We start from the raw sequence: 27,214 nt of genomic DNA, 5'->3' as shown, positions 1-27,214 counted from the left end.
GGGTGAGGGGGTTGCGCATGCGCGGGGGCGGAGCTGGGAGAGCGGGGCAGCGCTGCGGAGCTGGCGGGGCAGAGGTACGGTGGGATAGGGGTTTTTTTTTACATTTAATTTTACAGTTAATTCAAGTTTAATTACATTTAACTTTGAGAACAAGACCACATCCAGTGTAATTGTCACTTAGGGCTAATGCAGCCTCCATAAGGAAAGGGGCGGGGGGAAGGCGGGAGACACTTCACCTTTAAAAATGACAGATACTTAAATCCATTAGAAATCGCTGTCAGGTTCCCGGGTTTGTAGCCATACCAGTCTAGAGGAACAGGCGATCTGTCAGGACTCATAGTAGAGGCAATTGCTTTTATTCGACCCACAAGATTTTTGCAACAAAAAAAATAAACGTGTCTTTAATGGCAAACTTTTGGGTGCAAAAGTGTCAGATTCAAAAACTAATTTATGGATTACAGCAAGCAGGAGTTGTAGTAGAGATGATCGCTTTTATTCGACCAGCAAGATTTTTGCACACAAAAAAAAATGTCTTTAATTGCAAGCTTTTTGGGCACAGACCCCCTTCATCAGGCACTGGAAGAAAGATTGTAAAAGTCTCCCAGGTAGAAATGAAAGAAATGGAAATAGCTGGACTTTCTTTATGCCTGGCTAGGCCAGTCAGCAATCAAAAGCTGTAAAATAGTAAGGCAGGTAATTTACACTGGTCGTTACTGTCGGAGGTAATACAAGCACGTCTCACTGGACGTCCTCCTGGTTAACAACATTTCATTATTATGTCGCTGATCTGTTAGGGGAATGTACTTGTTTAAAGCCTTGCAGTGTTCAGTTATGGTGGTGTTTGGCCGCCGCCTGCTAGCAGGTAACTACTGTATTGTGACATAATTGGATTCGCTTAATGTCGTTTCGTTTAAAGTCTTTGAAGAAGGTAACGACGACGTTAAGCGAGGGGTAGCTGTGCTCATTCTCTGGTCTGCGCAGGCCGAGTGCAGCCCGTGGAGCCCTCCTGTCTGGCCCGCAGGGGTTGGGAAATTTGGCAGCAGAGGAGCAGTAGCCATGCTCCCCCCTGCCAAATTCCCAAACCCAGTGCGGCTGGTGGGGGCTGAGCTGTGTCCCCTTTGTAGGTTCGGGTTGGGGCTGGGCCATGCCCCCTTCCCCTGTGGAGCTGGGTGGGGCCAGGCTGTCCCCTGCCCCCCTCTGGTGCCTGCTGCACCTACTCTGGTGCCAGATCAGGATCCCCAGTGGGATTGACCCGCAGGTGGACCAGGTACTGTCCATCTGGTCCACAGGGGGGAAAAAGGTTGAGCACCACTGCAATAAGACATCTTGACAGACTAGGGTTGTTAATAATCATTTGTGCAATACCATACCTTTACATCACAGAGCGTAAGACCTGCCTACACACAGGTGTCCGCCTACATACATCTGTAGCATAGAAAAGCTCTTAATTAGTTCAGAACAATTTGCGAAGACAAGACAGAACAGTGGCCCACATAAGGGAGACTGAAAGGAGCTTAGCTACATACATCTTGAATCAAAGGATGTGAGGGGCATTTCTTGCTGGACATAATATAGGGAAGCAGTTACACCACTGCCTATGCTTGAGAAATTGGAAGCAGTTGAGAAACAAGAAGAGCTCTGCAGCCTCATGCAGGTGGGTATTGGGAAGGACCATGCTCAGCAGCAGGAGAATGAAGCAGATCTCTGCAACTAACTTAGTTATGAAAAAAATTAAAGGAGCTGGGATAAGTTTTGGTAGGGATGCAGAAAGGGGAGTTTTGGCTGTCCAATAAGAGGGTGTATATGTGGAGTTAAGCTTACTATCCCCCAGTTGTTGGGAAGAATGTCAGGTGTTTGTTTTTCCCAACCTTCTGGGCACTGCTGGTTGCCACACGGGGTCAGGAAGGAATTTTCTACCCTCCTGTTGCTACAGGTGTCAGGTTTTGACTGGGATGTGCCAATGCACCAGCTGGGGCTGAAACTCAGAGTCTCCTGGTTAGAGGGTCTTGCCTCTCTGCTCAGGATCAGACCACTTGTCACATTTGGAATCAGGAAAGAATTTTACCCCATGGTCAGATTGGTCCGGACTGTGGGGGGTTTGACTTCCCCTAGCAGTAGGCCTTGTTCTCTGGGATCACTCGAGTGCATTTAGCAACCCTGTAGTGGCAGCACCCTGGCTGCCCCTGTCTCCCTGCTTTACCTGTGGTAGATCGGGCAACTTTTGATGTCTGGGCAATATGTCTTGTAGCTGTGCGACAAGGTTGATTGCATAGTTTTAGGAATAGGTTAAACAAGCACTTGCATGGGATGATTTGGATAGGAATGACCCTGCCTTGGGCAGGGGCTTGGGCTAGACCTTCAGGGGTCTCTTCCAGCCAGACTTCTGTATGATTCTGTGAAAGGATATGATGATTCTTTTCTATTTAGCTGCATTAATTCTAAGGGCAGAAAGAACCATTATGATAATTGCAAATAGGGCTGCCAGTGTGGTGGCCCATGGGCTGTATGCAGCCCATGAGAGGTTATATTGCACTCCACAGGACTTCTTGGCATGGCTGCCAGTGCTACTGCTGAACCCAGGGGGTGAACACCACGGCCACTTGTCCTACAATCCCCTTGCTTGCTGCTGATTTGGGGGTCTTTCATTACTGTAGATCTGCAACAAGGGGAAAGGTGGGGACAGGCGGTGGCTGCGTTCATCCCCCTGGGTTCTGGAGCTGCACCAGTGCAGTGGCTCTGGCAGCTGTACTGGCACACTGCTGCCCTGCCACCAGAGGTGAGTCATCTGGCCTGTGAAGCTCTGCCATCTGGTTCTGACCTGTAGGACCAAGTAAGTTGGACAGTCCTGATTTACAGTGACCTTTAAAGCAAAGACCATAAAACCTCACCCAGTAACTTCTGCATCAATCTCAGAACTTCTGTTTGAGCTATAGGATAGCTTTTAGAAAGATTTGTAGGCTTGATTTTGTGTTTGCCCTGGGTGGGGTAGGGGAGGCTGAAGCCAGCAGCTGGGTTGATCCCAGCAGCCTTACCTGGGGTTCTGAGGGCCTCCTGGGGCTGCAGCGGTGGTAGTCCAGGTGCATGGAGCCTGGTTGACAGCTGGAGTGTGGCTATAGCTGGCCAGGCTCTGATTTCTGGTGACATACGATGCTGCCATGTGCACCGCCCTGCTTTTTTATTCTCTGTGCATTTTTTTAATACTGGGATGTCCTGGTATCTAAATTTGGCTCTGCACTGCAAATGTGCAGCATGGAGAACCAAATCACGTGTTTTGGGTATGTTTTGCAGTGCCTCAAAAGCCTTTGAGGCACTGCAAAGCTCTTGTGTGTATGCACCCGTAGAGGCTATGGGGAAAGTATTCATCATAGAACTAAAGTAGTACTTAAGAAATGGGAGGAACCCTTCCCAGAACTGTGCAATAGGGAGTACCTTGCATTCAATTTGTGGGACCAGTGTTTAATACAAGAATGAAAATTATTGTTACTAAATATTAACCTTGTAGGAGTACCTCCAAAGCAATCAGTTTTGGGACCTGTGGCATTCAAACCAGCAAGTGCCTCATACAAATCATGCAAATCAAAACATTACAATTGGCAAAATAACTGAAGATTTTGGAATCATCATAAAAACCTTTCAGTGTCTCATTTTTCTGATTCTGCTGTATCTTCATGAAAATGGAAATGTCTTTAGCATAATTTCTGAGATGTGATAGTGCCATTCAGGGAAAAAAGCGTAGAAATACTTTTGCCTCGTGCACGCAAAATTTTTCCTATTGATCTTAAATGTCATCTTAGGAGATGGTACAGGAGTTGATTCCTTGGGATCTTATGCAACCCTGCATGTATATAGACCCGCAATTTTCAGTCAAGGTGCTGCAGTACCCTGAGGTGCCATGAGATCTTTTCACGAGTGTCACAGTGCCCTGCAATGTTAGGTGTGCAATATGATTCCCAAGATAAACCCAGAGATTTGAAATAGGAATTCATAGTATTAATACAGTCTAAGCTGTTGTGGTCTTTCTGAGTCTTTACAAAAGAAGAAGAATTCTATTCTTTTTCTGTTGTCAAAAAAGGAGTAGAAACTATAAGCTAGCATTTTCTTAGAGGTTCCTTGACTCTAAAAATGTTGAGAACCACTGATACAGATTAATACAAAAGGTATGATATCGCAGTCAGATCCAGGCATAGACTCAGCAGGAAACCAACTGCTCCTCCCCATTTCTCCCAAACCTCAATGGAATAAAATTGACCATGTTTCTTAAAGCTTCCTTTGCTATTCTGAATGCTAGGTGAAATGCTGACCCTATTAAAGTCAATAAGAGTTTTGTCATTAACTTCAGTGAAGCTGGGATCTCATCCAGTGAATAGCACTATGATGGCTATATGCAAAATCTTAACACTATAGATATTCACAAAGTCTTGAATATAAGGGATGCTACCTACATGTTTTCACGTATATCCTGTTTATTCGTATTCAAGCCTGAACTTGTATTATATTTTAATATAGTGATCTCCCATAATAAAATATATTAATATCCAGCTAATGTTGCAGTTTTTACTTATGATTTTAATTTCTCATAAGAGCACGTATAGCTTTTATGTTTGTTTGCCCCAGGGTGAATATTACAAATATATTTCTGCCTGAGCAAATACAAATCAGACTTGCTGACATGGATTTGGGATTCTTTGTTTTTGCCTTCTAGTATTTGAGTCTTTAGTCTCATGTTTTTGAATTTTTTTACAATAAATGAAGTTAGAAACCTAATTAAAAAAAACAGCTAAAGCTGAGACTTTGTATATTGACATGGTGCTGGAAATAGATGCTTTAAGAAAAAATTCAAAAATTGCAAAACTTTGAAATAAAATTACAACAGTTGGCAGTATGGAATTACTGGATGAAATTTGATAGCCTGGATTAAGCAGGAAATTGGATTAGATTTATTATGCTGGTTCCCTCTGTCCTTGAACTATGGGCTCATCTACATGAATATATTATCCTGGCATAAATCCTGTTTTTCCAAAGATAAAAGCTGTGTTCATGTGATACAGCTTTTTACATCAATATAAATCTGAATGTTTTGTTCTCATTTAATCTTGGAGTCATTTTTTCTTGCAATAAGCAACTTCAGGCTGATCTTTGTGTACATGTGTCCTAGCTGAATATATCTTAGTGATCTGCCAACCACTTTCCTACTCCCTTTTGTTCACTCCTTGAACCAGCTGCTTGCTCTATCTGTGAGTTGTCCTCTATAACTTCACAGTCATGACCACTCAAGGTCAGATTCTTCCTTGTGCATTTGGTTGCACAAAGAAACATCTTGATGTACTTGAGGGAGCCAGTCACCTGTGTGGAAACAGTGATTCATGGTGAGGTGACAGGTGGCTGTTCATTTAGGTGCAGTTGCCCCAAAGCAAAGTGATATTATACTTTGGTGTCTTTCAGTGTGAAATAAATCTGTTTGGATAGACAAGCCCTATGAGTCTCAGCCTGAAATGCTTTTCCGCCTGCGTTCTAGAGAAAGCAACATCTCCTTTCTTAAGCCATGTCTGCTTCAAGGTTTTGCCAGCATGACTACATTGGCTTTTAAAATTACACAATCTAGCTGGCATAGATATACTGACAAAACCCCTAATGTAGTCACAGCTGTACTGATAGGAGAACACTTTTGTCGTCTTAGTTTTTATCATTCTGGAATCCGGTGTACAAAAAATCTCTTTATAATCTGAATCTTCACTAGAGTACTTGGACATATCTCCTCTTGTGTAGCTGTAACAGTAGAAGCTCTTCTAGTGCAGACAAGCTTCTTTTCTCCTGCTATGTTGCCATTGTTTTCTAGGAAGGATGTCCTCCAGATATTTCTTTTCACGCATTCCCTGCCTGTTTTAATATGTACTATACCAGAGGTTCCCAAACATTTTCTTATTTCATACCCCCTTCTAGTTCTACCAGCTGCCCATGTACCCCTTCCAGCATATGTTTTATATTTTAAACTCTTAAATGCCAAGTATTATTATAATGAAAATTAAATCTGCCATTACACAATTTCTCCCATATATCCCCCAAGGATATCTTGTGTACCCCTGTATAACTGTTTGGGAACCCCCTGTACTATAGTGTATTGTTGGTATAGGGGACTGCTCCCTCCGCATTCCTTTTGTCAAGTCCAGTATTCCCTAGGGTTTCTAGACCGGCGATTGTTTTGAATGGCAGTGAGGAGGGATGGATGTGCACACATTCTCTAATCATGTTTTTGAGCCTTTTTGAAGTTCTTGGGTTTGTCTGGATAATAAACTAGGGCCGTACTCAAGAAAACAAAACCTACTGTGTTAACTGATGTATAATTAGTCCCCTGTTCATATCCTTTCTACAGTGTACAATTCAGGAGGTTGGTAGCTGTGTTTTTCACCAATGTGGAAAACAGAGAGACTGCAACCAGACCTTGTGTAGCACAACCAACATCACCTGTGCATAATGGAGTTCAGATGTGCTTTTCTCAGATGGGCTAGCTGTATCTTGACACATACATTTGGACTTGGTCTTCACACCAAGGAAGTTGTCCTTCCATCTAGTAATCAATCTATAGTTTGGATAAGGAGACACAGGAATCTGGAAGCTCTCAGCAATCTTACTGTCCCTAGTTAAAAAAGGAGTGGAGAAAACCTAGTAACTTCTGGATAAATTAGGGAAAGAGGTCTAAATTAAATGGTCTGTGCTGTTTTAAGTTAGGAGAGTTTGGTATTTTAGAGTAAGGGGGAAAAGAAAGACTATGGCTCCCCAGATATGAATCATAAATAAAGCCAAATTGTATGTGGAAAATAGGGAGAAGGAAGAAAGTTTGGTGAAAGGGGACTGAAAAACCTGGAGCTTGTCAATAAAGACTAAAGCAGAGTATGGTGCCCTAGGATAAAAGAGACTGTAGAACTAGAGGGCACAAAGGCAGGGACATCAAACTATAGAATGTATTGCTGATTATTTTTCTTTTGTATTGAAGATATTTAGAACAAAATGAGAAAAATGGAGAAATTAAAAAGGAAATGTTAGCAGAAAGATGATTTTGGATTCTCTTTGAGACGGAATTCTTGCTGTCATTAGTATTTCCAGGTATGTGACAAATCGGTGTCTATTCCCAGACAAAATCTATTTGGAAAGAAATGAGACAACAATGCCTTTACGAATTTTAAGGGAACAATAAGAACATTAACATTTATCATCACTGGATTGAAATTTGAGAGGTTTGGATTATATTCCTACTCATACAACATGTTATGAGTGATCTTGAATAAAGAATATTACCTATGTTTTTTTTCCCTATTTATAAATTGGGAAAATGTAATTTACCAGTATCACAGTTGTGGGGATTACATTAAAATATTCAAAATCATTGTAATCTTACAGTGAAAGTCACTATTAAATATCAAGTGTTATTTTAATAGTTTAAAATGAATCTTGAAAGTATACTTGCATTTAAGCTTTACACCCAACCTTAATTCTACTGTTGTGCTCTCATTGCCTCACCACTTACATGTTGGAAACCCTCATGTGTTACCCAACAAAATATATTTGCCTGATGTGTAAGTGCATCTTTGTTGCATGGTGATATAATCTGTCTGATTTTATCCAGAACAGGGTGAGATTTTGGCATGTATCAAGGGTTCCAGCGCCTGATTACTGGTGATCCTTTGTTATCAGTAGAATGCCATCTGTGGTAGAAAGGTTCCACGTTTATCAGTAAGGAGTAGACAAAGAGTGCTGCTAGTGATATAGCTGGTAAAACCCACAGTGAGTAGGGATTGAAATGAGGGTATATACATTAAGGCTTAGCTTCAGGGAAACTAGTAAGGGAAGCTACCGGCCATGTGATGTTTGAAGAAAACCTCCTACATCCTTCCATGGGAACTGGAGTACTTTCTGACTATCCCATGTACTCCAATATGCTACTGGAGTACATGAGATAGTTAGATCACAGGACATGAGCAGCATGGGCAAGGTGAGGGTACCGGCCTGTATCAGGAAGTTGGATTGGTCCATATCAGAATGGTAATCTGGGTAGGAGAGCATCTTCAGACCTCATTGGGGTGTGGGGAGGGGTTTTCACCTCTGACCATTGTGTTATCTTGTCTCCATATCTGGCTGTCTATTTCTGTCCTTTTCAGTTCTTGATCTGGGTCATGCCTTTATGCTTGCTTCTTGGACACTTCTGCCATCATCTTTTCTCCTTCTCCCTGCTTTGTTTATCTTCAGTCCATGATCTCTTTTGTCTTTCAACTTCTCAATCTGAGATACATTTCTATTTGACTTTGCGTCTGCTCTCTCCTTTGAGAGTTTTCCTTCTCTTACTTCCTCTCTTTATACCTGAATAATCAGGATTTTTTTCTTCTCACTTATGGATTGGGCATTGTTGTCTCTCTGATCTTTTTCTCTCCTGATTCCCTGTCCAATCAGCACCTAATCTCTCTCTCTCTCTCTCTCTCTCTCTCTCTACATTGTGCACTCTTCCTGCTTTCTTTGCCCTGTTTAGTGCTCTTTTCCATCTGCAGTCTTTCACCTCTTTGTCCCTTATCTCTAGTAGGCCTAATCTGTTTCTGTATTCTTTACTTCACTAAAGTACATTTGGGAGATCACAAGTATGAGAATGTAACGATGGTTAAGGCAAAAGACCACACATTAGCAGAACTGGATTGGAGCTAAAAGAAGGTTACTCCCCTCTACCAGCAGAGATGGGGGAAGACACAAATCCTTCTCTGTGCTCCAGAGGTACACACTTCTCACACAGGGCTAGATGTATAGGTACAGTCTTGCTTTCAAGGTGAAATTTTCAAAACGAAGGTGTGGAAGCGTGGAATCACATGCACAACTAGGTGTGTAAGTGGAACTTCCTGCAGTTGCCCGACCACTATCCCAATTAGATGATGGTTGGTTCTGAAGGTGCTAGCATAAAGTAATCATATGCATTTACTCATGTGGAGGTTATAATGTGTGTTGAGTTAGTAAGATGTCAGGTGCTAAGGAATTGAAAATGTTAGTAATATTTTCATGTTTTTGTTTTACTTCTAAAATAAGCCCGGATTCTCATTAAAGGTTCTGTGATTGCCATTTCCTTTGTCAGTAAAACTGTCATTGTTGATGCATATTCTCTATTCCCTGCAGTCGCTATACCCTCTGATCCTCATTAACCTCAATAAGCTGTTACGCACACCATGGAGAGGAAGAAAATAGAATTAATAAAGTAAAGTGAGCCTCTTGACAGATCTGGTAATAGACAAATGCCAAAAAAGGCAGTAAAGTGACCTTATTCTTTCTCTGGTTTTCTGATATGAGTTTTAGTATGAAAGTTTCCAAAAGAAATTCCTGTTTTCTTCTTTGAAGTTGTGTCTATGTTGTAAAAGTAGTGATTTCCTGTTAGCCTTTGCCTTGGTTTTGCAGCGCAGAACTGAAAACGATACAAAATTCAAGCCACCTCAACATAGTCTTTGTGGTAAAAAGACTTGTATATTATTATGCTTATTCACAGCAGGCCCTACATAAAGATTGCATGGTAATACAGCTCATGATTCAGCTTCAGAACCAAACTATTGAGATAAAAATCCTTAAACCTACTGTGTATTTGCTTCTTTTTAGCAACTGGATTTAGGAGAAAATACTGAAATGTGGTGGTTCCAGCAAGGGCTTTGCTTCTTGCCATCAGCTTTGGTTATTTGGACAGCTGCATCTTTCATATTTCCATATATAACTGCAATCTTTCTACGCCATGTTGACCCACTGGTGCCCTACATCAGGTCAGTGAACACATCCGATTGTACTGCTAACTATAGTTTCATCTTATTAACAGAATTAGGGGTTTCTCCTGGAAATGCGGCTTCAGTTCTAAATTTTAAACTGATCTAAAAGAAACATTTCTGAATGACTGGTTTTAACATTAACCTGAAGATTTCTTTAAAGATATAAGCATCAAACAACACATTTGTTCTTGCTTTGAGTAGCTTGCCCCTCAGGAGGGTAAGCTGGATCACCTGTACTGTTGAGTAAGAGCATGCATGCAGTTACCACAGAGTAGGTAACTCGCTTTGTGTATTACCTTATCTTACTGCATCTTAATTCTCAGTAATCTGCTTGCAGAGCCACACCGTTTAGTAGGATTTAAAGGGTGCCCTTGGCTATCAGTAGCAATATGTTGATGAAGTGGCTATTGTCGTTATAGGGATCACCATCTGAATTCATAGTGCAGAAAATGTAACCAGGAAAATGTTGCTAACAAGAGATTTCTTGCTTTTATTAGGTGTTCTTGCAAATAAGTATCAAGTGTATTGAGGCCTCTCAGTGCTTCTCTCAACAGGGGCTAATTTCTTTCTGATTCACTAAGTGTAATAAACATAGTCTTTTTAAAATTTTTCTTTTCTAATATTTCTCTTTACTTATGCTAAAATATTTTTACTGGAGGAGTTTGAGAGTGGAACATGCTCAGGAAGTTTGATGTTCTAGCTTGCCTTTAAGATTACTGCTCAAGCCTTTACCTCTGGTAACACATTTACTCAAGAGTTCCACCTTGGTGTAACAGAGACGCAGAATAACATCTGAGATTCTCAGAAGTTAAAAACTAAACATTTCTCTCTCTAAATCTGACTTGTTATTTGGTGAATGAGGCACGAATCACATATTGAAGAAACAGGTTAAAAATATTTAACTGCTGTCTTGTTCATAGTACAGTCATAATAACCCAAATGTAAGGTGAGCCAGGAATCCTATGACCAAAGTAACCATGTAATTGATATCTGTATTTGAATCTGTATGCCCAATTGGACTGAGTTGAGATTCAAATAAGCCTGACCTCTGGCCTTTTCAGACTACAGTGTGCTTCATTTTCAAGGCTTAATATTCTTTAATATTTCTTTTGATGTAGATTTAAAATAAACGTACAAAGGATGACTATGATGGGCTATATATTCTTTTTCTATTCTGAAGAAAACATTGTCGCCCTAACAAAACATTATTATTGGTGTCTCCAGCTCTAGAAGCTAGCATGATAACTATTGGAAAATCAAATTGGCCAAAGTTGCTTGAAAGGCTTTATGAAACTGTTCCTCCTTTTCATCCCTCCCCTCACAAAGATGCTTCGGTATATAGGAAATCACAGTACATGATGAAAATCCTTATTTCTCTTTGTTTTTCGTCCAGTGATACAGGAATAATGCCTCCTGAAAGATGTTTATTTGGGATTATGTTGAATATATCCACTTCCTTATGTAAGTAAAGAAACCAACACATTATAGACCATTCTAGAAAGCACATTAAATACCAGCTGTAAATTTTTTAATTTTCTCAACTAGGTCACTAAGCTACATATACTTCCCAGGGAAAAGCTACATTGATAGTTAAAACAGAACACTTAGAGTAAAATGCATTACAGGGATGTACTCTGAATCCAAGAAATTCAGAGTTAAATATAAAAGAAATCCAGACATCTTAAGGTGTGAAATGCTGATCAGAACTAATTCTTAAGTGGCACTGATTGGTAACTGCACTTTTTGGTGCTTAGGCACAGGCATGTATCAGAATAGCATTGTCCAGGTATCCACGTATTTTCCAGCACTAAAGTAGGGTAAATTAGGCTGCTTCCACTAATTGAATCAGCTATTAGAAAGGAGTGCCAAAAAGCCCTGCTGAAGTGCGCAATCTATACAGCTGCTGGGCAGACAGAGGGGATTTGAACCTGCATGTCCTGTTTCCCAGCAGAGTTCTGTTCCAGGCCATGGGGTGAACGTTGCTTAGTCCTCTTCTTGAAGCTGTTCCATTACATAGCCAGAAAGGAAAGATGCACAGTAGCAGAAAAAGGGGCAAAATGTAGATGGCAGGTGGCTCAGTAAGATCACTGCTGCCCTGGTATGGGGAGGAAGGCTAGGTTCTGTCCCCTGCATTTTCTGCACAATTAATTTACTATTCATTGAATAAAATGGATAAACAACAGTGAGGTCGTTTCTGTCCTAACAGTGCAGAGACTGTGGGTAGGACCCAGAGCTACCTCTCTACCCAGGCAGCATCCATTTCACTGAACCATATTCCCTGTAGTTTGTTCTTCTGGCCCCACATATTTTCCTATGAGGGCTGCCCAGGGAGCCAGCTTCAAGACGAGGCTTGAGAAATGCTTTAGACAATGCTTAGCCCTTGGCCTGGTGGTTAGAGCACTTGTGGAGAAGTGTGGAATGCAGGTTTGAATCTCTTCTGGATGAGGGGGACCTAGTGTATAGATTCTGCTCCCTATGTAAGTGCCTTAACCACTAGATTTACTGGACCAAAAGATGGAGGAACATCTCCTCTTTCTCCTCCTCTTCATCCAGCTTCAAGTGCTGACTGGTCATGATTTTTCTATGACTAATGTTTTGGGATTTAATTGGCATAACATGTATGCCTGAGTAGTTCTGTGTGCAGCCAAGGTGTGGTCTTCTGAACAGGCTCAGCAGAGAAGCCCAGGAGAAGCATAATTGCGGCAAGTGGAAATAGAATCAAAACTGAAAGTGCCAAAAATTGCAGTTATGTGGCTACATAAATGCCACTTAAGTGTGTAAAACTAGAATAGGATTTAGTCTTTAAGGCAACAAATCTTCCCTTTTAAATGACATTATCAGGGGTAGGAATTGTCTCTCAAATGTCTGCAAAAATCAGTTTAATCTGGAATCACAAATACTAATCAACCTTAATTGTGAGGCTAACTCATGTGATAATTCTACAGTTGTTATTTAACTTCCCTGTTTCCTGACTTGTGAGTTCTCTACTCTGCTTAGTATGGCAATAATACAGCTTTTGCAATTTAAACAGGAGTTACCTCTTGCTCATCACTTTTACAGTCTACAAAGTCTCCTTATTTACTTTAAAATGTCACTATATTTGGGTTCCTCACAGGTATTGCTACCATGTACGTTCGTTATAAACAAGTTTGTGCTCTGAATCCAGAAAAAACCAAGATCGCCAAATTAAATAAGACTGGTTTTATACTAGGAGTGATAAGTTGCTTTGGAATATGCCTTATTACAAACTTTCAGGTTTGTGCTCTATTTATATTTTTCTGGAAATTGTAGTAGAATGATAACCATTAAAAAATATTTTGAGCTAAGTTACACTGTCTTTACTTCTCTGACTTTATTTAGATACTGATAAAGAGTACTAAAGCTGATCAGAAGTTTTTCACTGCAGCATTTGACAAAAAAAGTTTTGGGTTTTGTTTTGTTGTTTTTTTAATCAAATTGTTTTGGAAACTATGTTATTTTTGGCGAATCCCCAGAATTTTGACATGTTGGAATTTTATAGACCTCTCATCTATTTTAATTTTTTTTTTCCATTAAGTGACATGTCAGTAATAGTAGTACATAAAATTCCAAACCCATTTTTTTTTTTTAATATTCATTTTGTGGAAAATTTTGAAAATCTTATTTCCAAATTGGAATAAAAATACATTTCTAAATGTTGATGTTTCTCTGAAAAAGAAATCCAACTTTCAGCCAGTTCTGTTCTGCGTGTCTGACAAGTGGACTGTACATGTGCATGCCTTCAGAACAGGATAAATTCTTGAAAAATTCCAAGCTCTGTCTCTTCCACTTCTGTCATCTGCTTTTTTCCACAGTACTTCTGTAATCTATGTCAATGATTCTCAGTCTTTCTGAACCTGAGGCATCCCTCACTGAACTCAAGGCACCCCTCCATAACTCCTGTGAATTGAGTGGCACCTAATTTCAGGAACTATTTTATAGATTATAGTGCTTATTGCTAGGCCTCTCTGTAAGGAAGTAAGGCTGGAGGATTGTCCAGACAGGGACAAGCCTAAGCCTACACTTATCTGCTTAGTTTACCTGCTTATCTCCTAACACCTTGCTTATCTCCTAACACTTTGCTTATCTCCTTGCACCTCACTACACCCTTCAAAAGGTCTGGCCCAGCATGCCCTGGCACCCTGGTTGTGAATCACTGGTCTTAGTTTTTGTTCTCTCAAAAACTGATGATCTTTCAAAAAGTTGCATCCAAAGCATGACACATCATGTTCAGGGCTGTGGTATACTACATCAGGTTGCAAGTATTATGTAATACATGCTTAATCATTCATTAATACAGCTTACTTATTCATTTCTACATCTGTTAAATGTTTGCCTAAGGCTGCGTGGGATCTGCCCTGCCTAAGGCTGTGTGGGATCTGCAGATCATTCCTCCCCTACACTGAGTTCCCTAAAGCAGTGTTTGTCAACCCATAGGTTGTGACCCAAAAGTGGGTCGCAAGAGTATATGAAAGGGTTGCAAACAATCCCAGAAAACATGGAAAAGCATGAATGTCACTTGGGAGGAATGTAGGGCCACATGTTGCTATCGCTGTTAATGTTTTCCTCTTGATACTGATTTCTGTCTTTAAAATTAAGACTGTTGAGGTGTTTTAACTTGTAGCATGTAATAAGTATTTTGGGGCCAAAATCCTTGTGTGTTTTCTACTTAAGCTATTTACAGTAAAATCCCTGTTATCCGGTATGAGTGGGGAATGGGGGGTGCTAGGTATCTAAAAATGTCAGTTATCTGAGGCTGGCAGTTTTTGGCCGGGCACGGAGTGGCATTGGGGGTGGCGGGGGAGTGTCAGTGGCCACACACTGTAGCAGCTGCAGCACAGGGCGGTGGGTGGCAGTGGCCACCACCACCACGTGTGAGCTTTCTTTTCCCCCCCATGCCTGCATCCTGCTGGCCCGCCAGAAATTCTGGGTAATAGTGTTCCAGTTACTCAAATGCTGGATTTTACTGAGATTTTACTGTACTTGGTTGGGACTGGCCATCGATGTTTACAAATGGGTCTTGGTATAAAAAAAGTTGAGAACCACTGCCCTAAAGGACCTGATCTATTAGGTGTAGTCTTCATATGCCTAATGGAGGAAGAGGAGGAGGAGGTGAATGAGTCCATGTTTTTTTCTCAGTTTGCTAGGGGTTATACCACTCACCCATGAAGGGGAGGGCCCAGTTAAAGGATCACCTCAACCAGAGCGTGCTCAAACCCATTTCTATCTCCCATTTCACAGGAAAGTGGTGTAACAATTTAGGGTATGGGATGGGATAGACTTGAGTGTACCTTCTACTCCTCCTGCTAAAGCTGGGCTACTGGGGAGCCTCTTACCTGGGGAGTTTGACCAGCATAGTTAGAGGCAAGGATGTGTTTGGATGATAGTGATATAACAGTTAAGAACAGAGAATAGAGCTGTCAGGTTGGGGGTGGGGGGCGGGCAGGAAATCCCAGAGGTAATAGGCAAACCATTAGCAGAATTAGCAGCCTCCAAACCTAACAGCTCTATTCTCAGTTCTTAACTGTCAGCTGTCACTGTCCTTGCTTCCCTCCTCAGATCTGATGGTGAATGTCTTGCATTCATAAGTTTGTCTAACTTGATTGATCTAAGTTTCTTCCAACCACTGAGTTGGTCCAATAAAAGGTATCTCTACTATGAAACTATCTCCCCACAAAATCCTTGTGTCCATAATCCATAATTCCTGGACCGTCATAACTACAGCATCGCTCTAACACTACCACAGCACAGCTAGAACAGAGTAATTATTTTGCTATAGCCTTGCTGGTCAGTTCCCAACCCAAGAAAATCTGCTGTTTATCCTTGGTGGTGCTTGTGACCACCTGTATTTTTTTGCACCTGGACCATTAGATGGCAGTATAGCAGCACAGAATTTGACCTCCCTGTTTTACAGTACAGAAGCACAGAATATGTAGGCAGACATAATAACTCTGTTTCATTCAGAATTAAAAGTAAAGCGATTTAGCTTGCCTCTAATGGTACAGGAGCAGGCCAGTGTAACAGCTGATGTGAGTTTCAGGCTGGCAATTCCCCCTCCCCCTTTAAAGTACTTGAAAGCTACATCCGTCCTCAACCATAGTCAGCTTTTAGGATTTATTGCCATATAATCTACACAACCAGATTTTGTAAGGGACTGATTAATTCCACAGTACTCGTTCTCATTTATAATAACGCAGCTAAGAGAGAGCCAGTCTCCTGCATCAAGTAAGAAGAGCCCTTTCTCAGTCCTGTAGACTATTTTAAGTTTGCCTAGGCAGCCTTTCACAATTGGTAAGGAGCTGTTTCCCCATTCTTCCTTTTGAGTGTCAGGTATTGGTTACTGACTGCAGGCAGAAGACAAGACTATATGTACCCTTCTTTTATTTCTTCATAGTAAAGTATACATTTCTTTGACGGGTATTTAAAAAAAATCATTCCATCTTTGTCACAGTTTGCCACCGTTACAGTTCATGGTTTATATTCTGCTAATTTTGCTGTGGTAGCTAAGAGGTGCTATGAATCCAGAGATACACATTTTAATCTCCCTCTGGACTCATGCCAAAAAACTACCCCTATTTGATCTTGGTGTAAATGCCTGCTTGGTCAATCAGGCTGAGGAATCAAAGATGGCCAGTTGTAATGTAGCCCTGACACACCCTTATGTGCTACTGGCTACAGAACCTGCTATGCTAGCTAGCTTGACGAGCCACTGGGTTTGGGCAGCTCTTTGATTCTTTAATTAAAAGTGTGATTCTACTTTTAAATAAGTTAAAGGCACTTTTTAATTCAGCAGACCCTATTCCTTGCACATACTAAGTTATTGTTTAGCAGCTTTAATAGCCAGGGGGTTTTGTTGTTTTTAACTGCCATTGGAATAGATGATTGAATTATACCCACAGGGGAGTGAGTCGGTAGCTCTTTCTTCTACATCAAAAGAATTGTTTTTTAAATTCCAATCAGTTAAGCACCATGCTTGCATAGGTACCTTCAATGGTGTTACATTGGTTATCACTTTCAGAACCTAATTTGGTCTAGCGAACCTTTATTACTTTTGATGATGCACAGCAAAGAGAGATGTGAGCTTGGTGGAGTTTGCAGAACTGGCAGGCAGAAAAGGCTTCTGTGTAACCTGAGCCAGTTAGAACTAGAGTACTGAAGAGAGTTTTAACACTGAAGCCCACTGACTCCATTTTTATAATCACCTTTCAGAGCAGAATCACATTCTCAGTTCCTGATCACATTCTAATCGTACCTCCTCTGTGTGTGATCTTGTGTTCATCAGAGTACAAATTAGGGCTGAAGAGCTTAATAGGATATCTAGTCCCATATGTCATCTCCTTACCTCCCCACTTGTAGGGATTTCTTTTTTCTAGCTTGTGTGTTGCATCCCATTTTTCTTTCAATACATCTTCATGGTTAAGTCACAGGTTATGGTTAGTGGCTACAAGAGTCGAAGGCATACATTTTCTATTTAATTTAAAACGGGTGTGAAGCTCAAATGAGCTGGCAGGCCATATTCCTTGCCAGCAGCTGGGAGTGAGCCATAGTCAGAGGGTGGGTCTTCTTGCCCACAAGACTCCTTGCAGGCTGAGTGACCCATGTCCAGATCCAGGCTTCAGGACTTCCTGCTGTGGCTACTGGAGCTGCTGTCAGCACAGTGAGCACCCAGGGGGGATAACACCTCTGCTGCTTATCCCCTTTTTCCTGTTAACAACTAATGCTGGAGTTAGTCAACAGCGATGACTGAAAACTGGAAATTTGGAAGCAGATAAGGAGCGGGAGTGAGTGGCAGCGGTGTTAACCCTCTGTTCATATTTGGGTTTTCCTTTGAAATCCCCTATCTAAGTACTGACCTTGTCCCAATTCAGCTTAGCTTGAGATGTGGAAAGATCTTCATGAGAGTTGGTAAATGCACCAAGGAAAGCTATTACAAAAATAAGTTCTGGCTGACTTGACAAGAGCTATTGTACTGTAGTTACTAGATTCTGTTGTTTATGATTTGTATTCACGTATTTACACTTGTCTTCCTCCCTAGAAAAGTGTTATGTATACCGTCCACGTGCTTGGAGCTGCTCTAACGTTTGGAATAGGGACCTTTTACCTTCTGATTCAGACTATCCTTTCCTATATGATGCAGCCAGATATTCATGGCAAAGAAATCTTCTGGATTCGACTGACCTTATTATTATGGTGCGTATCAAGCCTTTTGAGCAGTATCCTTTGTTGTGAAATATGACTTAACACTAGTATTACTAGCTAGACTGGGGCTATACAGTGTGGGACCTGTAGGCCATATGTGCTAACTAAGTTGCAGCCCTTGGGCTCCTACCCAGCTACCACTCCCGCCTGTCGTTCTCACTGTAACAGCAGCCAGAGGCTCTAGGCTCCCACTCCTTCTGGCTGCCATTTCCTGCCTCTATCCCGGGGGAGCTAAGGGTGAGTCTGGGGCCACACATAGGAGGGGGGCATCCATATAGCTTGTGGCTTGACTGATGCTGCCTGTGTGGGTTGAGGCCCCTAGGGCTTTAGACGTTGGGCAGCCCTGAGCTAGACCATAAAATACATCACTTTTTTACTCAAACAAATAATGGATTGAATATCTGCTAAAGAGGAGTGGTAACTTACAGTCCACGAGTCAAGTCTGGCCCGTGGAACCTGACCTGTGGAGCCACGGCTTTGGCAGCATTTGGCAATGGAGGACTCCTCCTGTGCTGCTCTGCTGTTAGCCGCCTGGGGCTCCAGTGGAGGGGGAGCTCGTCCTGTGCCACACCACAGTTTGGCAGAATAGGCTCTGAAGGAGCGGGGCTTTCACGGCATCATACTTCAGCTGAGTAGTGGGCTGAGACAGCAGAAGCAATCGGATCCTAATGCCTTCCTGCTTCCAGCCCAAGTTCAGTTGTTTTGGCTCACCTGTCAGAAAACATTGCCAGGCTCAGTTCTAAATAACTGTCTGTGCTATAATATATCGTGGACCCTGTCAAACATCAAAGACAAAAGGTGCTAAGCCTACTAGTGGCTCACTGAATAGTTAAAGGGAGACGGGACAATTCCCTGTGCCCTGAAATTGCAGTTCTTCATTCCATGAGAGCCAGGAGATGGCAAAGTAAACATTTCTAGCAAAGAAACAAGGTATGAAAGTACCAAGGACAGAAATCATTTAAGAAATAAAAATCTAGCGTTTATGTCATTTTGAGATTACAGTGCTACAGAGTGATGTGTGTTAGGATACAACTGAAGCCAGTTTGGAAAACTGTAGCTAGTCAACACAACAGTCTGCTTTTGAGATTTTTTTGCTGTGAGTACAATAGACTGGTGTTGCATGATCTGTATTGTCTTCTTGGTTTCCAAGTGAAGTTGGAAGTGGTGGCATTGGCTGGTCAGTTCTTAAATGCCTTGGAATATGCTACTTAAAAACTGCCCTGGGCCCATCCTACAATAGCTACCATCAACATTTGAGCTGGACTAAAAAAGGAAAGGGACTTCTGTCAAGAATTTGTTTTGATGTTTCTTCAGCTCAACAGGGAAGAATTGGTGGTGATGTAGAAGTGGATGGCAAGTTGGGCAGCAGTGACACGAGATGATTGAGTTCAGGACCCTGACAAAAGGAAGAAAGGAGGGTAGGGCTAGGATTTAGAGTGACCTAAACAAATTGGAGGATTGGGCCAAAAGAAATCACATGAGGTTCAATAAGGACAAATGCAAAGTCCTGCACTTAGGACAGAAGAATCCCATGCACCACTACAGCCTGGGGCCTGACTGTCTAAGCAGCAGCTCTGCAGACAAGGACCTGTGGGTTACAGTGGACAATAAGATGAATATGAGTCAGCAGCGTGCCCTTGTTGCCAAGAAGGCTAACAGCGTACCAGGCTGCATTGGTAGGAGCACTACCAGCAGATCAGGGGAAGTAATTATTCCGCTTTATTCTGCAGTGGTGAGGCCACATCTGGAGTTCTGTGTCCAGTTTTGGGCCCTCCGCTACAGAAAGGATGTGGATAAATTGGAGAGAGTCCAGCAGAAGGCAATGAAAATGGTTAGAGGGCTGGGGCACATGACTTCTGAAGAAAAGCTGAGGGTACTGGATTTATTTAGTTTGCACAAGAGAAGACTGAGGGAGGGGATTTGACAGCAGCCTTTAATTACCTGAAGGGTGGTTGCAAAGAGGATGGAGCTGGACTGTTATCAGTGGTGGCAGATGACAGAACAAGGAGCAATGGTCTCAAGTTGCAGCAAGGGAGGTTTAGGTTGGATATTAGGAAAACTTTCTCCCTAGGAAGATGATGAAAGCACAGGAACAGGTTACCTAGTGAGGTGGTGGAATCTCCATCCTTGGAGGTTTTTAAGGCCCAGCTCAACAAAGCCCTGGCTGGGATGATCTAGTTGGGGATAGCCCTGCTTTGAGCAGGGGGTTGGACTAGATGTGACCTCCCGAGGTTCCTTCCAATCCTAATTTTCTATGATTCTATGAATTCATCAAACTCATTATCACCCCCAGGGCCAAAATAGCCTAATAGTTGTCCTTTGTGGTACATTGCAAGTCCCATCCATTTCTCACATTTAAGGAAGTTTGGGAAGCACTCCGGCTGGGCTCTTGAGAAAGAGGGTTAATTTTCCAGGAATTTTTAGAGTTTAAGGGCAGAAAGAACAACTAGTTTAACTTCCTAAAATTTTACCCCATCATCTCTGTTTTGAGACTCACAGCTTTCTGACATTTCATTAAATCTGGTTATCTGGTTTCACTAAATTTGGTGATCTATAGAGCCCTGTAATACTACATTAACAATAGCAATTGTTTTAGACTTACTGTGTGTGTTTGTGGGGGTAGTTAACTTGGTCACTAGAGTGACCATTTCATTACAGAGACTCTCAAAAAAGATAATATGGCTGTGTTACCAGCTGGTCATTTTATTTCTCTCACCGACTCATGCCTCTAGAGCTTAAACAGCATCCTTGGCCTGTTTCTGCAGTGCGATGCTATCAGAACTGTGTAAGATAAGTTCTCCTTTCCCATGTCTGAAGCAGTATACACTGAATTAGCTGGTAGATCAGATGTCAAATTGAGGAGTGCAGTGCTAAAACCCCTATTTCACTGATACAGCTGATACTCATTCCCACTATCCTGAGATTATTTTGTCACCTACAATAGGCTGCACAGTAACATACCTCATAGAAAGAACAGTTCCCTCCCCTCCAGTAACTGTGGTTCATAGCCCTGGAACAGATTTTGCATTTATCCTTGGATAAAGTGCCTACATTTGTCCCAGGACAAAAATGTCCTTGGATTTGCTTGTACATGTCACGCTTCTAATCAGGGTTTAATGAGCAGCTGAATGCACTGCTGCTTTTCTGCCATTATTTCTATGTTGCAGTCCTGGAATAAGTGTACAGATGTATCTTGCAATACACCATGATAAATTGTTACTACATTGTATCAAAATTTATTCTGGGATAAATGTATCACCTGTTGGCAGCCTTAAAGATAGAGTCAGTATGAATCCCAAGAACTCTCCTTCTTCCCATCCCTGCTTTCAGTCCTCAGTTGTAATGGACTCTGTTTTTAAGGGAACTGAGAATGTATACACAGTCCTGTGGATGTGTGCAGGAGCACAGTGAAGCGCAAGATACATATATAGCCCTGGGTATTGATATGTAAAAGATTCTGCGGTGTGCCTTTGCTTTCTTCTTACAAACTACAGGATGAAATTGAATGTACAACTGCATTTGAAGGTTCTGTGTTTTTTGTTTAGTGCCTCAGATATTCCTTAACCTATTTCCTTATAGTGGCTATTTCAACAATATTTTTGCTCAGCGGCCGCTATGGAACTGGTCTAGAGCAGAAGCTACATTGGAATCCAGAGGAGAAGGTAGGCCTGGTTTTAACAGAACGAAAAAGAAAAAAAACCCCATAAAGGATGTTGGGTGTACACAGTTTATATATAAAATACATAAAAACACAGGTTTATTTACACACACACACACACAGATTTAAGAGTATAACAGCTATTCCATGCCTTTCCTGGCTGCTGAGCACTCAGGCTACTGGAGTACCCTGGATAATAATGGAGGAAGATTTGGTTTTCTTGCTCTGGTATTCATATTCATATATGGATGTTTCATTAATGATTGTAGATCCACAGAGTAAATTAGATTAAATGTTTCATGGAGTAGTAATGTGTTAGGCTGGGTTTTGCAGTGAAAAAAAAAACAGTTGCAGTTATAATTGGATACTCGCAGGTTCACTCAGGACTAGCTGATATGATGCTTAATAAGACTTGGCCTTATCTCTCCTGACCCCAAAGTTGTCATCAGCGTTAAGTTAATTCAGTTGTACTTTACATGGTAACATGTTAGAATCAAAATTAGGTATATGTGTTCATTATTGCTGTTTATTGGATAAATGAACTAAGTAAGAATTGAAAGAATGAAGACAAAGGGGAAATGGAGAGGGGAGAAAAGAGAGGAGAAGAATGGTAAATCAGCTGCATGCATGTGATGTAGCTACAGTTTAAGTAATTGTTGTTATACAGTACAACTTACAGAAACCTGCAGGGAACAAAAATCATCCAGATTGTTTTGTGTGATGCTTTTATCTTCTCTGCCCGATGAGTGTAGAGGAGGTCTCTGATTCCATTCATATACAAGGGAGGAGCTTGATTTTTTCCAGCAGTATAGAAATACTTTTCTAAAGAAGGCTTTTGTCCATTGCCATCTACATTCTGAATTAAACCACGTTCTTCCTTTATCCCGTAAAACTTGAATCTAAAAGCCTAAAATGAGACTTCAGTTAGTTTCTTCAGAGACTTTAGTCTCGATAACGCATCATTTCAAATGCAGGGTTGGAGTCAAGGTAATGTTTGTGATGAAAATTCCCCCCCTGCTATGATGGAACTGAGTGTGTTGGCATGAAAGGAACTATATACCGCATCCTTTCTCGCAGTTGCAGAGCAGCTGCTGCACCACATGCTCCCTAGAAAGCCCAGGAAATAATCTTCCCACCAGAGATTTCTCCTGTGTGGCTTATCTAGGCTGATGGTGAAAGCTACAGTCCAGTCCTATGTACCTTAGAACTAATGTCTACAATGTACCTGCCTTCTGTAAGACAATTGAATGGGGCTTTGTTCAACTGTCTTCTCAGGAGTTAATTTTTTTAAGCATTTTCTCCCAGACTCCAGATAAAATCAGCATATCCCTTTCTCCTAGCAGTGATGTTAAATGAGGAAAAGTCTGCGAAAGCATTTTTTTTTAAATGCAGAAATAAAGGCTTTCCACCATTGGGAACTGAAAGACCAGGCTCATGACATAGCTCCTTTTTCTTTTATATAGGGTTACGCAGTTCACATCATCAGCACAGTGTCAGAATGGTCTCTGGCTTTTTCCTTTCTCTCCTTTTTCCTCACCTATATCCGTGATTTTCAGGTAAGTGAAGTTTGTATTAAATGATCTGTAGTATGGTATTTTAAAATAAATAAAGTACGTTTCAACTATGAGAGGCACAGCTACTAAACTCAGGCACAGTGGTCCCTGCCGAATTAAAATAACAAATGGGTTGCTACCATCAATATCATTACAATAAAAATTGTTCCTTCTTGGTCACTGGATTTACTCCTTGTACTGCAGCTATGAATTGTATCAATCAGCAATGACTAGAATAGTTATTAACTATTTACATTTCCTTTAAGTACTGCAGAAACACCACAGTTCTGGGAATAACATGGGGAACAATAGCAGAAGAGAGGAATGTTTATGAACATTTCCAGCAGCTGAAAACTGGGTGCTAGTTTGCTATCCTATGAAAGCTGATTTGCCACCCTATTCGCATCTGCTGTCCTTTCAGTGTTGTGACCAATAGATACCAGACAGTTATCTACTTCCTGAGCTACGAAGTCCTTACACCACAGACATGAGGGAAATTTGGACAATACTATATTATCTCCTCAGTGAGTCTCAGAGCTACTTTCTACGTTATTCCGTAGTTTGCTTTCTTAGCAGAAAAGATGGCTTTTGAGTGATACGCGTTTCTAGATGTTGCACTTGCCTATAAATGTTACTTTGTGGAAAGGACAGAATGAATAGTGGAGCTCTGATCATTTTTATTTGTTTTTCTCTCATTTTTGATTGCAGAAAGTTTCCTTGCGTGCAACTGTCAATTTAGATGGACAAACCCTTTATGATACACCCCACAGCTTGATGACTGATGAAAATCCACTGCTGATTTCAGGGAGCATATAACTAAGTGACAGAGAGGGAACATAGGCTAAAAACAGACATTGTTTTTGTTATGGGATGTGTTCTGGTGATTCACCTCATTTTGTAACATTAACATCACCTTTTGACCTTCTGATTGGGCCTCTGCCTCTCTCAAGGCTTTGGGGACCCGATCTTATGGAGCAGCTGCGAACAGGGTAACCCTGCACATACCTGAGTTGGGGAGCATTAGCATAATGTGTATGCCCAGGGAATCCTCTGCAAGGGGATTCCTGGGGCATGCATCTGCAAGTGAGGAACCTGGGGTTCCCCCATTTTCAGAGTTGAGTCCTGAGTCAAGGCACAGCACCCATTCCTGGGAAATTCCTTGCCAGAGGATTCCTGGGGTTTGCCTCTGCAAATGGGAACCCAGGCAGGTGCCCCCAGGTTTGTGCAGGCACTGTGGAGCTGCAACAAGCAAACAGATGTTTGACACAAGTGATGCCAATTTATACTACCTACTGTTGCAGCCACAATTGTGAGCGTTTATGGCACAGCAGGGGGCATACACATCTGTTTGCTTGGCCTTTGTGCCACCATAAAAATGTTTATGGTGGTATCAAGGTGATGTCTGTTTCCAGCCGTAATTTCTCAGCTTCTACAACTCAGGAATTGAGATGAGCAATGACATTGCTAATTTTCTAAGTGTTTATTTTGTATTAAAAATATCATCTAATTGATCACATAAGGTGCCTTAATTCATCTTGACATATAAATGGCTTTTCTATTAATCCACTCAGCAATGCAAATGTGTTTATCAGCACTGTCAATAAACGTGGTATTTTTACTGAGCATTTATGTCTCCTTGCTTATTTGGGCTGTGTTTTCTACATCAAACAAAGCCTTGTTGACCAGGATAGCAACCTTTCCATACACAGTGGGTGTGTGTGTCTATATGTGCCTCTTTTAAGTGGGCTTAGCTTAAAATCGCCATTTTTAAGGCACATTAAGGGCACATGTCTACACGTGTGCACCCTTAATGTGCCTTAGAAATGGAGATTTAAGGCTATGTAAACCTAAATTTGATACCTGTATAAAACAGGTATCAAATTCTGGTGCAAATAGCTAAGTTGCATTAGCGCACATATAGACGTGCTGATGTGCATTAATATGGTGTGTGTCAATGGATATGCACTGCATTAATGCACATTAGCACCTCCGCACATGTGCTAATGCAATTTAGCTATTTGTGCCTGAAGTTAATACGTCTTAATGCACATTAGCATGTCCGCATGTAGACACATGCCTAAATTGCCTTGAAGTGCCTTAAGTAAAGGTGTGTGTAAATACAGGTGTAGACACACCCAGTGTCTACCTGATACAACTCCCATGAAAGTCTTTTGTAATGGATGGGGAAATGCATGAATTGTCCCAAGAGAAGTCCTGCCAGAGTATGCAGATTAAAATGTGCCATCACTTTCTCCCACGACATGGCAGAGTCCTTTGTGGTTATCCTAGGCCAGCGTCCCAGGATGAGTTAGCCATGCTGTCCTTCAAGTTTCACATAATGCACTGCTTCCAGCTGAACCCCAGCTGCTCTTGGTTGTGGGGTGGCTACTCTAGCAAGGAGAGCAGAACTTGAATGTCCCAAGCTCACTGGCTTTATTTACCATTTTAATGGCCTGAATGACAACTTGGCATCCATTTTATGCTCACACCAAAGTCAGCACCGGAACCTGGTCTTGAATATCACTCATTCCAAGGACATCCTGATCTCATTGTGAGGCATGGCTCCAACAAATAGTATTAGCTTTGTCTGCAAGCACAGCAGCGACTGGATCTGGTCAGCACCTGGGGAGAGGTGGGGAGCCAGTGAATGTTTTGCTCCAGCCACCTCAACTAGGCGGTCTTCAAAAAGATCACTGAAAATGAAAGCCCGTGGACACAATTACACTTGGCAACAGTGCCATATGAAGCACAAGGTCCTCCAGCAATGGTTCATAAAGACCCATGACACCAACTGTGTCCAGTGCATGCAGTGCACCTACTACAAGGAGCTGTCACACATCCTCCCAGTGAATGACAGTCAAGTGTCAGAATATTGTAAACATAGCCCTCATTTCCTGTGATTCAGATGGTGACTCAGATGAGACTCTTGCTGGGGGCCTTATTCGGTTGCATAGGTCCATGGCAACCGAGATGACGACTGTGGAGCTGAGCCAGATCAAGGGCTCCCCACCTCTTCAGGACACTAGCACAGACATGGAGATGGACCCTAAGTCCGACAGTGACCAGACCCAGTTCTTCTCCCATTACTGGACCACTAGTTGGAAATTGGTTCTCCACCCTTCTGTGCCCATGCAAGCTCCGCACCAATGCGCACATTACTCCCAGCAAAGCTGCCCTCCTCCCAGCCTCAGGGACCCAGCCAGCATAAGGCAATGCACAGAAGCCAGTCTTTACCTGAACATGGTAAGTTTGCTTGTGCCATGGTGTGATGCCCAACCCATGGAATCATGTCTCGTTTTAGTGCCACATCATGAGGTTGTGGGGTGGGGGGATGATTGGCAAGGGCCCAAAAAAGACACCAGACTTTGTTCCTGGGAAGGGGGTGGGGAGGAAGCCCATATCTGGCTTTTTGGCAAACCCCCATCCTCTGTGCAGCTTTGGTGTTCGTGTGCGCAGAGTACCCTAACTTAATTTGGTGATTAAGTGCCATTAAATGCTTTATGAAGACGCATCTGCAATGGAGATAGCTTTGTCTTTGTATGCAGTGGATACCTTTCCTTTCACCCTCAATCATAGGTGGAGGGAGAAAAAATTTGTGTGGGGGGGGGGGGACTGTGCACAAATGCCCCCCCCCCCCCCCCTTCACCCAGCAAGTAAGTCTGTTGGGGAAGGGACTGGGCGAAAGCCATGGGGGGGGCAGGAGAAGATCTAGGCCCCTGTGGTGAGGGACAGGGAGCAGGGCAGAGGCAGGGGCTGGGGTGAATGGGGCCCTGGCCAGGCCAGGTGGTGGGACAATCGGAGCCTAGGCAGTTCAATCTGTGCGGGGGGGGGGGGGGGGGGGGGGGGGTTCCTGCTGCTGTGTGCACCTCGGTGAAGACCTGGGGGGCATGGAGCAGAGGCAGCTGTTGTGCTTTGTGCCCCACTGCAGCTGTTTCCACTATCACACGATGCCTTGTGTGTCCCACTGCTGGGTGGGCAGGGGGCGCAGTGCAGCCCAACAATGGCAG

The 27,214-nt window shown here is 42.3% G+C and overlaps 1 protein-coding gene across 1 annotated transcript; it reads left to right on the top strand.

Moving 5' to 3' along the window:
- Window positions 1-10: 10 nt before the first annotated feature.
- Window positions 11-24,830, top strand: DRAM2 (DNA damage regulated autophagy modulator 2). Its single transcript, XM_019492494.2, has 9 exons — window positions 11-74; window positions 6,992-7,101; window positions 9,619-9,776; window positions 11,173-11,240; window positions 12,895-13,034; window positions 17,833-18,010; window positions 21,576-21,658; window positions 23,118-23,210; window positions 23,916-24,830. The coding sequence occupies exons 3-9, from the start codon at window positions 9,646-9,648 to the stop codon at window positions 24,021-24,023; spliced, it is 801 nt and encodes a 266-aa protein (XP_019348039.1). The 5' UTR covers window positions 11-74; window positions 6,992-7,101; window positions 9,619-9,645; the 3' UTR covers window positions 24,024-24,830.
- The last annotated feature ends 2,384 nt before the right edge of the window (window positions 24,831-27,214 follow it).

This window comes from Alligator mississippiensis, chromosome 14, assembly GCF_030867095.1.
Source record: "Alligator mississippiensis isolate rAllMis1 chromosome 14, rAllMis1, whole genome shotgun sequence".
In the NCBI taxonomy this organism is placed as follows: Eukaryota; Metazoa; Chordata; order Crocodylia; family Alligatoridae; genus Alligator; species Alligator mississippiensis.
This window is presented reverse-complemented; position numbering and strand designations above follow the sequence as displayed.

Bases quoted from the DNA above. Each gene is read 5' to 3' on its own strand.
- DRAM2 (XM_019492494.2), top strand. From the start codon at position 9,646: ATGTGGTGGTTCCAGCAAGGGCTTTGCTTCTTGCCATCAGCTTTGGTT. The intron at 13,035-17,832 runs GTTTGTGCTCTA...CTTCCTCCCTAG, and splicing joins GCCTTATTACAAACTTTCAG to AAAAGTGTTATGTATACCGT. The intron at 21,659-23,117 runs GTAGGCCTGGTT...TCTTTTATATAG, and splicing joins ATTGGAATCCAGAGGAGAAG to GGTTACGCAGTTCACATCAT.